This window comes from Syngnathus acus, chromosome 8 (assembly GCF_901709675.1).
Source record: "Syngnathus acus chromosome 8, fSynAcu1.2, whole genome shotgun sequence".
Taxonomy (NCBI): Eukaryota; Metazoa; Chordata; class Actinopteri; order Syngnathiformes; family Syngnathidae; genus Syngnathus; species Syngnathus acus.
Window position 1 is genome coordinate 10,442,454 of NC_051093.1, and position 14,658 is coordinate 10,457,111.

The window sequence follows — 14,658 nt, forward strand, 5'->3', positions numbered from 1 at the left end:
ATGCATTTACGAATAACCGGCGGTGAAAGGGGAGGCTCAGGTGCACGCCGGTCGAAATTGGGGGAAATACAGTAGTGCCTTGACATCATTTGGCAAAAAATATCCAATACTAGTTACAAAAATACCTGGTGAAGTCATCAGAAACCCAAACAAAACTGTCAAAGGGCGCCCCATGCTGGTCCAAAAAAACATCACATCTACCACGACTTCCATTTGAATCATCTTTAATGAACACAAAATCTTTAAGCAATACAATGCCAGCAAGTAAGCTTTGGTGGTAACCGAAAGGTGATCTTCATGCGTGTGTACAGCTAATAAATACCCAAAACAAGTGAGTTTAAATCACTGCGAATGCTCCACTGAGGTGCTTCCAAGCCGTATTGTGCTGACTTGTCACAAAAACAAGATGAACTAATTGAATCATTCGGGAGAGTCCATCTGTTAGCTTCTGCATGGAGAGGCTTCATTGTCCAGCCATTGGTTGTCCTCCCTGAAACAGATGAGGCCCAATAACAATAAATACGCGTCACCAGACAACAAATATTCGGACATCTTCCAAAAAGCGCAAGATAAACATAAACATAGGCAAAATGATCCAATTTACGTAATGCCTGTAAACGCATCCTGACCCTCGTCCGGGATGGAAGCAGAAGGGATGCAGCCCAAAGGCTCCTCGCCTCGCCTCGCCTCGCCTCGCCTCACTTCGCGTCGCCTCCTTTTCTTTTTAGTCGCACTCCGCAGGACCACCACCGTCATCCTCACAGCATGTAGATGATGTACGACAGAAAAACGAGGCCCATAATTGCAAAGAACATCAACACCATAATGTCCACCATGATTGCGATGACGACAAATTGGTCAGAGAGAAGCGAAGCGAACTGGGCGGGAGCCGGTGTTTGCCTTCGGCTACAATCGGAAGACTTCGGAAATGGGCAAACAAATGAGATGTTATGCTCCGTTTTTTTGTAAGGCTGTTAAGCACCCAAATAAGATGACTTGGGACAATATTTCAAATCTACCACTATCGACTAGTTTGTTTAGTACATTTTAATATCGTGCATGTGTACGTATATCATGTTTAGTTTGTTTGAAATTTAGTTAGCCTTTTACGGTCGACACCTGGCAGACCAGAATCGGAGCAAAGAGTACTACACGTATTTTAAAAGGTCTTGAATCCGTTTTGATGAATGTGTTTATGGGGGTTCCTCATAATCACAATGTGTTATTGTGCATTTAATACTCATTGAATAAAGAGGAACACACGGCTAAGGTGTCGTTGCAGGGTAAGTCCGCCAGGTGGCGATGAAGATATTTCCCTCAAGAAGAAAACGCTTTTCTTTTCTGCTTACCCCAGTAGGGGTCGCCACAGCGCATCATGAACTTCGGACAGAGGGAAGTCAGTCAACCAGAGTCTTGAGAAAAATGACTTTTATTGAATCTGCAGAATCATTAAGTACAGTTTGAAGTGCTGTGACACGAGATGATATCTGGTCCTAACATCTGACAATGTCTTGTACTTTTTTTTTTTAAAACGTGTCAATATGCATATGCTATCTTTATTCCTTAAAAAATGACATTAAAAAAACAAGATGCACAAAACTGGTCTGCAAGCTTCCACCTGCGCGATTACAAGATTCCTATGATGACGTGTACATATAAGCGGCGATGATGAGAAGCATGGAATGACGGGTCAGAAGCACAGATGGAGAAGGCTCGGTAGAGGCGAGGACGGGATAACTTGGACGAGATAGAGCGGAAGAGGGCCCAAAAACAAACCATCAAATAAATTGTGAGTAAAGACTGACGACGCCTATTACGATACCCGATTGTAGAAATGTCCGCTAGCTACGTCGAGAGAGCAACGGCAGAAAAGCGTGGCGGCCCCCAACCAACGGTGCCCTTTTTGGTGATATCAGGCGTACGCGTTCCGCTCGCTCCACCACTGCACTGCTTCCTCATCCGACTGCCACTACCTCTTTTTTTGCTGTTGTTTGCATTTGATATAAACTCCTCCACCTTCATCAATTGCGTTGCTGGTTTATTTATTTCGTACACATGACAATTTGTCCTGTTCAAAAGAAGCATTTTACGATAAAGAAAAGAAAAAAGGCGAACAAAGGAAAAAGGAGCACAAGATAGGAGAGGATCGATAAGACATTCTTTCACATCTAACAGAAAAATAAAGATTGGAATGTTGTTGAAGCGGTGGAATAAAAGGTTTAAAAGTGTCAGAATACAGAGTTGTGCTGTGTACGCAAATGTTGGGGCAAAAGGGGAGGGAAGTCAGGCATGCGCCCACATGCAAACGTTCCCCAACTTATCCCTGATCCCTCTTGTGTCTGCCCGACATTAAAACAAAAAACAAACAAAATGCCGACGAGAGCGGCAGGAGCTCCGGATTCCAGTCGAACAACATTACCCACAATGCAGCGCATCACATTGGGTCTATAAATATATTAAGAGTAAAACACTCTGTTAGGATGGACAGCTGGCTGCTGATCCCAGGGTTCAAAGAGCAAAGGAATGTAGACGCAACTGAGGTGAAATTTTCTTCCAGTCATGGAAAGGAAAATGTACACGCGTACACAAAGAAACATCGGCGAGCGCACGATGAGGGACTTTCCAAATATTTGCACCGGGGGGGGGGGGGGGGGGGGGGGGGGGATTTTAAGTGCTATAGGTGGAAGAGACGTAGATGAGTGACATCCAAACATCAGCACAGACAGACAAGAAAAAGTTAAGACAGAAGAAGGCTTGAGGTTAGCGAGCTGAACAGCGAGAAAGGGGAGAGGGGGGTGGGGGGGCAAATCAAGAGAAGCGGCGTTAAAGATGAAATGGCACTGGTCTTTTTTTTTTTTTCTTCCTTTTTTCTCATTTCCCTCCCTTTTCTCTACCTCTTCTTTCTCTCTCTCTCTCTCTCTCTCTCTCTCTCTCTCTCTCTCAGATGGCCTCCACGTAGTTGGCGGGCAGCATCCCTTGCTGATTGGTGCGCTCCACCCGGCCGTACATCCAGCCTTCGTCGATCTGCTGCACGTCCACGATCACGTCGCCGTCAATGAAGGAGACCTCGTCCTCGTCGGCGGCGGCGTAGTCGTACACCGCCCGGTACCGCTTCTGTGGACCCACACAGCCCGCCCTTTGACGTTTCAACAAGATTGGGGCGACACTGCACTCGTCTGAAATAAAACGGGTGTTTGTTTGGGGCCGAGCCAAGCCAAGGGTGACGTACCCCAGCGCTGGAAGGCGGTGCGGCAGCTGCCGGGCGCACAGGCTCAGGAGTAGGATCGTAGTGGTAGTTCTGAGAGGCGGCCACGGGCTGGTAAGCGGCTGAACACAAAAACACCACAAGATGGCCGTCAGCGGTGGTTGCCATTGGAACCAATTGCAAGTGCTTTTGCAGTAGGACTGACTACCTGGGGCAGGGCTGCTTGGCTGTGGATGCGGAGTCTTGCTCTCCTCATGGACATGTGAACCCTTGCTCTTCTCAAACTCCTCGTGGTACTTGATCTATTGGGGAGAAAACCATTTGCCGAGTTGACTTTTCTCTCTTACAGCTGCCTTCCCTTACTTTATAACTATTTCATACAGTCGTTCAGGTGACATTTGTGTTTCGATAAAAAATGTAAAAAAAAAAAAAAGACTCACCGTGTACTTAAGGAGTTTTTCATAAAATAGTCACTAAAGTATTTATAAGGAGGACCATTTTTTTACTCATAGTATTTGAAATCATTGTAAAGTACTAGTACTTGTGAAGAAAATAAAATGGGGTTAAATGCACTGTGTTCACTATGGCACAGAGACAATGCAGTTGACTTTCTAACCACCAGGGGTCTCCCAGTTGCAACATGCCTGCAGCCGTGATGGGTGTGGGTGGGGATGTCGCGGAGTGCAATAACACCTCCGACCTCCACAAGCTGACAGACAGGATGTGACATCTTGGCCGGCAGGAAACCCGGCGAGCGCTATTGCCTAGCAACCGCCGCCGACACAAGCAGGTGAAGGCGACGGAAGAAAATAAATAAATAAATAAATAAAATGACGACGCCTTGCCCTTCATGAATAGAGGCCTGTCAACAGACTGACTCGCTGCACTCCCGGCCGGGTCAAGATTTATGGCTCGGCTCGCAGGCGCTATCAAAGGGGCCCACTGTGTTTAGCGGCGGCGACGACGAGTCCATTTGGAGCGGGCCGAGTGATGGACAGAACAATGCTCTCAAGTGCAATATGCTGCTGCTGCTGCTGCTGCTGCTGCTGCGATGCGATGGCTCATTCCCCTTTTGAGGAGCAGTCTGATTTACAGGAAGCGGCCTTGCCCGCGCTCCTCAATGGTGGCGAATGGAAGATGCGGGACACAGGATGGCATTCCACGGGACGGGAGTGATTGCAAGCAGATGCGGCCGGCGCCTCAATCTCAGCTCGCCCCCTTCTGTAATGCACCTTTTACCAACAGCCTCCACTTCCGACTGCGTCGTCACGTGCGCTGTGTGCCATTCCCGTGGGAATAGTCAGTGGCAGAACATGAGACCAAGCGGTGTGTGTGTGCGTGCGTGCGTGCGTGCGTGCGTGCGTGCGTGCGTGCGTGCGTGCGTGCATGCCTCTTTTTACTTCACTGCTCTTATTTAGAGGCTAATTAATGGCTCTTGATGCGGGACACTGAGCAAAAAAAGGTCTGTACTGCAGCGAACGCATACTATTCACAGTAGTTAGTGACCAAGCCCAGACACAAATAGCAAAAAATTGTAAATCACGGATGCCCGACCCGTAAAATTGTTTCCAATTTCCTTTATGAATCATTTCTACTACTCTCGAGTGGGGCACTTGTTCTCTTCACCCTATGTGTCGCTTGGCTTTATCAGATAGAAAGGCAAAAAGGAGATGATGATGATGATGAGCAAGACGCAAAAGCCAGTCTTGCAAGATTGACACTTACGTTGCTGATTTGGTCCTGTGATTTCTTGAGTCTCTGCAGCTCTGGCGTGTCTGTGACCACGGTGAAGGCTTTCCCTTTATTCTTTTCAAAATCCTCCTTGTAGAGAACCTAAGCAGAAAAGAACACATGACCACATAGCAAACATCACATCTACATAAGTGAGCTAACGTGCGCGTGTGCGTGCGTCAGCAAGACTCAAATCCAACATTATTCATGGCCGCTGACCTACATTCTTTTTCAAACATGCACATTTCTTTCATTTGAATGCACTGGCTTTCTGGTGGGATAAATGAGCATAAGAATCCCAACTCCAAAGGTGGCAAGCATATATGGGCACCAGGAGATGGCATGTGGTGGGGGGGGGGGGGGGGGTTCTCTCCCAGTAAGGACACTTGAGGGCTGATGCATGCAAGTGTCAAATCAAGCAAAGATGAACTTTTTTTTGTTGGTCTCTCTGGCTCTTCCAATCACATGGCTGCTTTCCTTCCCCGCCTCCTTTTTGTTCGCCTTCCTTCCTTCCTTCCTATTTCACTGCATATGTATGAATCCCCACCATGGAGAGATCTTTGGTCTTCATTCTGGGGATGTTAGCCTCTTTAAGACAAGCTCCTCCTTTCCTAGCAGCCAACCCCAATGGTCTGCCTGCCTGTCGTCTTCTTCCTCTTTTTCTCTCTCTCTCTCTCTCTCTCCACAATTCACTCTGTGTTCTTCCTTTCTCCCTCCCCCCTGGCAAAGTCTTGTAATGAGGTGTGACAGCTAGCTTCCATAGCAATAGGGTTGCCATGGCACATGAACATCCCCAAACAAACTGGCTTGCAAGGTCAGGGCTTGGACCCTAAACGGGCAAATTGTCACTGTCCTTTCCTGTTCTGTCCGCTTGTTGAGGATGAGCATGCATGAATAAAAACACCATCTGTCACTCAGCCCGTCGGCTATTACGCTCTCACCCCAATAATCCAACCCCCCAACATGTAGTGTAATCTGCACTGTGTGACAAAGACATCTCAATTTGATATATCCAACAGGAAACCAAAAGTGGGAGGAGCAAGAGTTTGCTGGGTCATTTCGAGTCTCTTTGGAGTCATTTTTGATTACAACACATGCCCTGCTTAAAATGGATATTTTGCTCCAACAGGAAAGAGGAGTTGCCCGGTTCAAAGCAGCATACATAAAATGTGTAAACATGATTGCTGGCCACTAAATCACCAAGCAAGCGAGCAAGCCAGGCAGGCAGGCAGGCAGGCAGGCAGGCAGGCAGGCAGGCTGGCTGGAGCGGCCTTCAGCACGCCCAACGTTGAGCTTTTCATTTTTGTGGAACTTTGCCAACAACATATGTATACTTCCTTGCACTGCCTATGTGCGTGCGCGTGAACTCTACATCTGGAATTGAGCTTGCTCACCTGGCTCTGCATCTTGCTCTGCTGTTTGAGGCGGATGTTCTCTGGAGTGTCAGCCACGCAGGTGAAGTTTGCCTTGGGGTAGTGTCTGCAAAACACACGCCGAGCACCAATCAACACCCACAATGTGTACTCAAAACTGACAGGCATTTCTTATTCACAGTAGTCCAAAAGTTGAGCTAGGAGCCCCCGAAGACCGCAGGCACACAATGTGCCGTCGGGGGAGCCCGGGTAGCCAGAGAGAGAGGAAGTGAGGCTTGAGTGTGGGTGCGTACGTCTGTGTGTGTGTGTGTGTGTGTGTGTGTGTGTGTGTGCGTGGTAACAGCAGCCTCAAAGTTCCTAAGCAGGTGTGTGGAAGAGGGGGGCAAAAAAAATCAAATCAAAAATCACGGAACACAGGCACATTGACGGGGATGTAGCAGGAAGAGGAACGGCATATGACGAGACTTTAAAAAAACGTTCCCAGGTTTTAAAAGCTTCATTTCTACCTCAGAGTAGAGAAGAAACGGCATTCCAAAAAAAATTGCAATCCTGTGTACATATGGCAAATTGAAATAACTACAACCCCCACAATGCCTCGCTCGGGGTTTTGGGCCACCTTGAATAGATGGTCTCAATGACCATGAGTAGCCCATTTAAGCCGCTTCTTTACACTTTCTTTGACAACACATTCAAAATAAATTCCCCTGTAATCCTGCTGCCATTATTTTACAGCCAGAGCTGTAAAATTGAGTGAGCAGGACTCATTGTCATTGGCTTTTGAAAAAGAAGGCTCTGCGTGCGTGCGTGCGTGCGTGCGTGCGTGCGTGCGTGCGTGCACTCACTCAACCAAGCGTACGTTATAGTGCGGGTGAGTCCCAAGAACACGCATCCGTCAGTCAGACTGTGTCACGTAAAATTGACTCACACATTTGAGTAGGAGGCACATGCATAAATGGCAAGCGCAAAAAGGAAGGACGCTTTGCCCAGCAGGGGGCTTAATGGCGACACGTGTGTGTTGTAGCTATACTAGGCACCGTGGGCGCACACACATGCTCTGTCGGAGAGTGGCGACGTCCACATACTCGGAGCGGGAAACGCGGCGGCGGCGTTCAACGGAAGGGAGGGCCTGCAAATAGCAAAGGGGAACATTTGAAGGAGACGGACTGCAGCCTGTCACTCGGAAGAAGAAAATCCCCGTGAAAGAATTGGCGCGCGGACATTCTGAAATCAACTCGTCCAAACTACACAGCATATTCAATTTGAATGGAGCACACTTAAGCAATAGAAATGGTTTCTTGGGCGGGCAGCGGTGTTGACGCTCAAGTGGACTCTTTTAAACAAATGGGAAGAGGCCAAATAAACACGCCGTGAAGAGTCTGGCTGCTGCAGACGCCACCAGCGTAAGGGGCCCAGCAAAAAACAAAAAGGAGAAGCCAGAGAAAAGAATTCAAAAAATGGCCGGCCGCACTCAAATAGGTGCTACTGTATGAGCCTTCACAGAGTTTGATAATAGCGTGATTGGATGGATGGCTGGCTGGCTGGCTGGATTGTGCACATGGAATAGCGTTGCGCTGCTCCGCCAATGTGCACGAGTGAACGGCGTCTCTGTTCGCAACATCTGTGGCAGTCCAAACGCGTGGCGCTCCGTTACAAGTTGGGCCGTGCGAGGAGGTGAGCATAGACGCACAGCCGACATTGTACTCCCTACTCCCGATTTTTGCCCAGGGCAGACGGCCGATTAACAAATCATCTTTTGTTTGTTATCTTCCGTTCCATTTCCACGCAGCCTGGAAAGTGAATTCATGAGGCAACAAGTGCAGCACTCAATTGAGATGAAACTCGGGCTCACCGTTTCAGTTGACATCATTTCTTTTGGTTAAAATGGCGCTCGCTACATAAGCACTCCAATGTCTTTATTTGCATCAACCATGAACCAAAAGAGAGATTTACTTGAATCTCATAATTGATTGTAGCGCAGAGCCGCGCGGATACTTCAAACGGAATTTTTCCGCAATCTAAAGCCTCCCCGACAAGCGCGCATTTATTGTCTGGCTCACATATTGGGGGGGAAAGCAGCCGCCAAAAACGAAAGTCCTCGCAAATTCTCCGACTGAAAAAGGAAATAAGGGTGTTGTTCAATTCAAGCCCTGGCTCAAAATAAAGAAAGAAGAAATATCAATCAATCGATCCCAAAAAAAATCAAAAATCTCCGTATGATAACGCCATGGCTTGGCGGCGCAACGGTTGCCGAATGAAAGAACAACATCATTCTAAGAGGGGAGATTCCGCAGATTCCACATTTTGTGTGTTGCGGCATGAGTGAACAAGCTAGTTAGCGCCGTGTCCTCCTGTGTCACTTGAGAGGAACTTTAGGAATTTCCTTTGTTGACCCCACTCCCTCCCACCAGCGAGGAGGGAGGCGCTTTCCACACCACATATTACAGGACTTTTTCTGTCAGCGAGGAGAGCGAGCGAGCGAGCCATGGCGCACTCCCTCCCAGATAAACAAGGGAGGAGGGGAAAGAGGAAAGAAGGGCCTCCACGTCACGTCAGGCCAGGACAAGCACAAACGCATTGAAGACTTACGCAGAGCAGTACGGTCTCTTGGCAAAGCCTTTGTAGTTCTTCATGTTTAGAGACATATTGCAGGTCTCGCAGCGGAAACATCGCGAATGCCAGTACTGTGGGAGAGAAACAAAACATGTCAACACGTTAAGTTATGGAGACAAAGAAAATGGCAAAGTATTTGCAGGCCAATTACACGGTGGCGGCTCTTTAGAGCCTGGGAGGGCAGGGCAGGGCAGGGCAGGGCAGGGCAAGCCGCTGGAAAATATAGAAATACCCTTGGAAAGTTGACGCTCAGACCGCTCCCATTAGCACCAGAATCTGCCAGGTCGCTGCTAATTAAAATCTTCCACCACAGTTGCGCTGCCCTACAAATTCCTCTCAAAATGGCAGTTGAGGCAGGGAGGGCATTTTGTTAGCGCACACATCTCAACCAAGAGATGAAAAGACAACTTCTCCTTCCTGAAAGCCACTCGCGGTCAAGTATTTGGAGCAAAACAAAAAAAAGAAATGGACTTTCAGGCTCTAACGCTATTGTTAGAGAAGCAAAAGACAAACTTTGGAGAAAAGGAACTATTGTGTCCCTCCCAAGGAAGGAAGGAAGGAAGGAAGGAAGGAAGGAAGGAAGGAAGGAAGGAAGGGAGAGTACCAAGGAGAGAAGGAACAGACAGCAGTGTGGCAGCCATTGGATGGCCAGAGTGAGTTGGCATTGTTGGTGACAGCCCCAATGTTGCGAGCGACCATTGTAGCGCTTGCGCTTTCAATACAACTCCAATGGAAAGCCATCCTCTCAGCTCGTACTTTGGATCTTGGCAAAAACAAACAGCGCACGCTCGCTCGCTCGCTCGCTCGCGCGTTAACTATTTGCAAAAACCTGCCGATCCACGTTCCACCTGCCCGTGTCACGCCATGCACACTTCCTCTTGCCACACAGCAGACCGCAAGCGGCACATTATTGTGGCTCAAGCGCAACCTGAACTTGAAATGCGCCTACGCCCAGAAAGGAGTTGCCTTAATGACTTCCATTTAGTTGCTGCCGTCATTCGATTGATTGACTTTTTTTTTTTTTTTTTTTTTGGGATCTAGCTGCCCCAATCCAATACATCATTTTGAAATGGGCTAAAATGATCTGGCAGTATTTTGAAATAGGCTCAAATTCTTTGGCAGCATCAGTGGCCGGCCACACACAGGCGTGCGTACAAATGTCAGCTTTGTGAGGAATGGCCTTAACCTTATATTATTCTCCACGCGCTATCAAGCATAATGACCAACGGCAGGCAGGCAGGCAGGCAGGCACATGGCACGCGTGCGCAGTGGCACTCCCTTCATTGTGTTTGCGTTTCAAACAAGTGGAAGCAAAAGATGTGCGTGCGGACGGACCCCCGTCATTTCCTTTTGAAAGCGCAGTCTGCTAGAGCATCAAATGGTTCGGATAGCGCCGTCTTCCGTGACTGGGCAGCGAGATGGAAAAATGAGGACACTGCTGAGATGGAGCGCCAGAAACAGCCATTAGAAGAAAAAAAAAACACTACCGTCTCGGTGCGTCGTCTTCACGGCTCAAGGGCACATGCGTGTGCGGCGTACATGCGTGTATGAATACACACGATGTAGGTTATATACATACATTGATGCTCAGTCAGGCTCACGGAAATCGCCCAAATAGTGGACAGTGAAGCTGCTAGCACTGGTGTGATAACAAACCTCCAACCTTGAGGGACTCCATTCTAGTCCTTTAGCCGATGATTCTAACGTGCCACCGTGCCCGGACTGTTTGCAAGGAAGTCAAGATTCAAGACTTTTTAAGAACCTAACGTATGACTTTTGAAATGCTCCCATTTAAAACCTATTTAGAATGTTTGAATGTTCGCTAAGATCAGACATCTGCTTAGCGAGCCCATGATCACACATTTAAGGACACTCGCGCAGTTTGTTCATCGAATGGAGCAAGCAAGACTTGGAAGGGAGATGAATGTTCTATTTCCAAAGCGCGCGCACACACACACACACACACACACACACACACACACAGACCTATGAAAGCGTCGCACTGCTTCCTGGTTCCGATGAGGAAGTAGCCTCACACTCAGGTGACTGCCTGCTGCCGCTGCTAAATCTGCCGAGGCTTCATTGAGCGTCTGGAAAATCGAAATGGGTCCAAACCGTTGCTCGTCTCACCGTTTTCTATAAATGGCACAGAAACGTGACCTTTCTCGGAGGCAAAAAGCCCTGCTAGGACATACGTCGTTGCCGTCGCTAAGACTACCAAGGAAAGGAAGCGTTGCTGTCTTTTGGCAGCGCTCCTTTCCTTCCTTCTGCTCGGGCTAGACCGGAATGCAGCTGCCACACAAGCAAGCCATTGTGGGGACTGGAGCGCCGTAGAGGCGAGCAAGGAGCTTGGCAGGTAAAGCTTCTTTTTTTTTTTTTTGAAGGTAGCCACAAATAGCAAGTCAGCAGCAGCAGCAGCAGCAGCAGCAGCAGCAGGAGAGTCAACCTGAGCTGACAAATGACGAGAGCCCGCGCGGCATTTTGACACAGCGCGTTCCTTCCATCTGTGCTCCACCTCTGGCCAGATTCCAACCAGCGCAACTCTAATTGTAGGGAGGGGAACGCAGACAAAACATCCGCATCCCATGCATTTGCACAAAGCCTGAGTGCCAAAACTTCCAATAAGGCACAGGCAGACGCCATACAAGTACACTGTGCACTGGATGTGAAAAGAAGAGCTAGCTCATGGAGATAGGGCAGATGTCCATCGACAAAGACGTGGCCATTGGGAGAAAGGGTGGGATTGATTTTCAACAGCACGTCCATTAGACAAATGGGCCACTTGGCCTCCAGCTCAGTTGCAAGAGGCAAGCCACACCCACATCTGGAGTTGCAGCAGGCGTGCGTGCGTGCGTGCGTGCGTGCTCTGGCTTGCGTGGGGCCACAAGTTGTGGACAACACCCTTCAAGAAAAACAAAAGACTCTCTCCAATATGTAAAGTCACACACTCGCCCAGGAGATTTGTTGTTCCTTGTGCTGATGCTTCATAATTGATCAGAACTGCCACCTGACCACTCGATTCAGTCTCCTCCTTGGGACTGAAAGCAAATCTCAACAAGTGAATCATCTCTCTCTCTCTCTCTCTCTCTCTCTCTCTCTCTCTCTCTCTCTGTGGGATTAAGGAGAGGGGGCGTGACAAATTCCAGGTTGAACACCAAAAGGCATGGCCATTGACAGGAAACGTCTGAATTGTTATACTTTAAATTAAACGGCACAAAACAGGAAGTGAGCCTTTAAAGCCATGGAGTAGTCATGCTTTTAATTAACACAAGTCATTTTGTAAAGGGTATGTAGGACTCAAGGGGAAGAAAAAAATCTTTCTACTTCCTTTGAACATGTTGATCTTTTTTTGAAATAGGTATCTTTTTATTTATACGTTCAACAAATGAATCGATACTCGTCGGTGGATTGCCTCACACTTATGTGGTCTCCACCAGTGCCGGCTCTACGCAGGGGCAAGAGGGGGCAACGCCCCCTCAAACAGATGTCCTGCCCCCTCGAATCAAACTTTTAGAAGTGAAAAATCCGCTGATAGAAACACGTTAATCAGCCCCCTCTCTTCTCTCATGTCGGTGCAGTGTGTCCTCACTCACACAGCCTGCTGTCAGGACTCCGCGCCCCTCCGTAAACATCCAATCACTGTGAGTATGCAAATGAGGCAAGACGCAGCCAGAGAGTGTCAAGTTACAGTCAGCGCGGTAGGAGTTGGAAGAAGCAGTAAAAACTCCACCAAACTCGTCGTAATGACCCGCGCGCAATATAACTAATGATTAACGACAACTCAAATAATAGTTAATATAACATTCATATTATATGTTCCCCCCCCCTGAGAGATTGCCACCTTATTGTGGTCAGGGGGTTTGCGTGCCTCAGTGACCCTAAGAGCAATACCAGCAGAAGCTTTAATCTTCAGGTGGGACACCCAAGCTGGACAGGTCTTAGTGTAGAGGCCTGACAGAGTGCAATCCACTTCTCCAGGTTGAGATCTGGACACACGGCTAACAACTGCCGTGAAGAAAACACTAACAGTGTTAAAAATGTGTTAAAAAAAAAAAAAAGAACATGCCCCCTTCACATTTCTGACTGCCCCCTCTTATGTGCATTCCTAGAACCGGCCCTGGTCTCCACCGTAAAGATGGTTTAAGGATGACTTTCAAAAAGGGACATGCACCCTTCTACAAAATGACAATATCCCCCCTCACGCATTATCCCACGGTGCTTGTTTGTTTTCTCACACTGATATTCCACTCGGATCCACAATTGATGAGATTTTGCCACCTGAGTGTGAGATTAAACCTGGACGGGATTGAAAGCAAATCTCAGCAAACTAATCTGCGGGATTAACAAGGGGACTGAGTGCGACACGTCCCATATTGAAAAGCAAAAAAGCAGCCGATGGCACATGGGAAACCGCTGACAGGAAACGACCACATAGTAACTGTTCGATCGTGAAGAAAATGACGTCAAACTGGAGGTGAGGAAACAAATTGGGGTTTATGGCGGTGACGTCACGTTTTCGATAGGTGCAGGCCCCAGCCAGACTCGCGCTCGTGTGCGCTTTCCCCCATTACGATGCCGAGCAGCTTTACAAAACAACCAACAAAATAGCACAATGTCACTTTTGAAAATCCCTATTCAAAACGGAGGCCGTGTGTTTACGATTGATCGCTGTTAGCTGGCCATGCTAGCCATACCTGTGCGTGTGTGTGTGTGTGTGCGTGCGCGCGCGCGTGTCCCTTTCTGGGTTCTTCCTACTCGATTCATTCACCCCCCCCCCCCCTTCCCCTCCTCCTCCTAAAAAAAAAAAAAAAACGCAAGGTGTCTCCCTTTCAAGCTAAAAAAGAGCCTGAATAAGTAGGGCTATTGAATATGAGTTATTGTAGTGACGATAAAAAAAGATTGTGGTGGTCTTACCTTGTCCAGACAATTGATTTTTTCCGTGGGGTAGACGACGAGATTACATCTGCTACACAGCGGATTCATGTCGGAGGAATGCTCGTCTTCAGCTAAGCTAGCACAGGAACCAACGACGAAACGAGCCCTTTTCGCTCTTCTTTTTCCTCTCTTCTCTCTCTTGAGCTTTAGATCGCCTCCCAAACGCGCACCGGAGGAGTGGAGCGTTAAATGTTCGAAGGCGGTGGGTCCGCAGCTGTTATTGTCGTCGTCGTGTTAGCCGCACAGCTGGCTGTCAGTAGTCCACACTGGGAACTAGAGGCAGCAGCCGAGCCGAGCCGACGCGGAAAGCGCGTCGCCGACGCCCCTCCCGGCGCGCGCGCGCGCGCGCGCTCCTGTTTCCACAAGCGTGGGAGGCTCTCCTCCAATTAAAAATAATCGTCAAATATCATCATAAATCAAACACAATACGTCACATCACGCACTTTGACGACTTTGACTAATTCTTGTTGTTTTTAGATAACCTGTGTCACGGGTGGTGCGTTACGTCAACCAAATCGAACACTCATGTTGCGTTGGCGTCCTGGGGAAAATCGAATTGCAAGACTCACGTGCAAAGAAAAAGGAATCACATTTGTGCACATCTGCCTTTGCCACGTTCACTTTAAACGTCCGGCGAATGTCAAAACAACGCGTGGTTACACTGACATCTGCTGGCTGCACTCGCATCTGCCATGTTTGCATGTCATTGGTTCCCAGAAGTGGCTATTTATCCTCCCTCACGCAGTAAATTCGGAAATGTATTGTGCAGGTTTGGAGGGGGGAAAAAACGGAAAGTAAACTTGT

General features: G+C 48.3%; 1 protein-coding gene across 2 annotated transcripts; it reads right to left on the reverse strand.

The window, feature by feature from the left end:
• Positions 1–1,411: 1,411 nt before the first annotated feature.
• On the reverse strand, positions 1,412–14,174 carry lasp1 (LIM and SH3 protein 1). 2 transcript variants are annotated; one of them, XM_037255572.1, is made up of 8 exons: positions 13,834–14,174; positions 8,896–8,990; positions 6,331–6,415; positions 4,931–5,038; positions 3,414–3,507; positions 3,230–3,327; positions 2,936–3,114; positions 1,412–2,898 (listed from the first exon to the last, which is right to left on the reverse strand). In XM_037255572.1, the coding sequence occupies exons 1-7, from the start codon at positions 13,900–13,902 to the stop codon at positions 2,941–2,943; spliced, it is 723 nt and encodes a 240-aa protein (XP_037111467.1). In that variant the 5' UTR covers positions 13,903–14,174; the 3' UTR covers positions 1,412–2,898; positions 2,936–2,940. The 2 variants fall into 2 exon arrangements, with proteins under 2 accessions (XP_037111467.1, XP_037111466.1); XM_037255571.1 differs by having other exon boundaries at positions 1,412–3,114.
• Between the last annotated feature and the right edge of the window lie 484 nt (positions 14,175–14,658).

Bases quoted from the DNA above. Each gene is read 5' to 3' on its own strand.
- lasp1 (XM_037255572.1), bottom strand. From the start codon at position 13,902: ATGAATCCGCTGTGTAGCAGATGTAATCTCGTCGTCTACCCCACGGAA. The intron at 6,416-8,895 runs GTAAGTCTTCAA...TGTGTTTTGCAG, and splicing joins AAGAGACCGTACTGCTCTGC to ACACTACCCCAAGGCAAACT. The intron at 3,328-3,413 runs GTAGTCAGTCCT...TTTTGTGTTCAG, and splicing joins GCCAAGCAGCCCTGCCCCAG to CCGCTTACCAGCCCGTGGCC.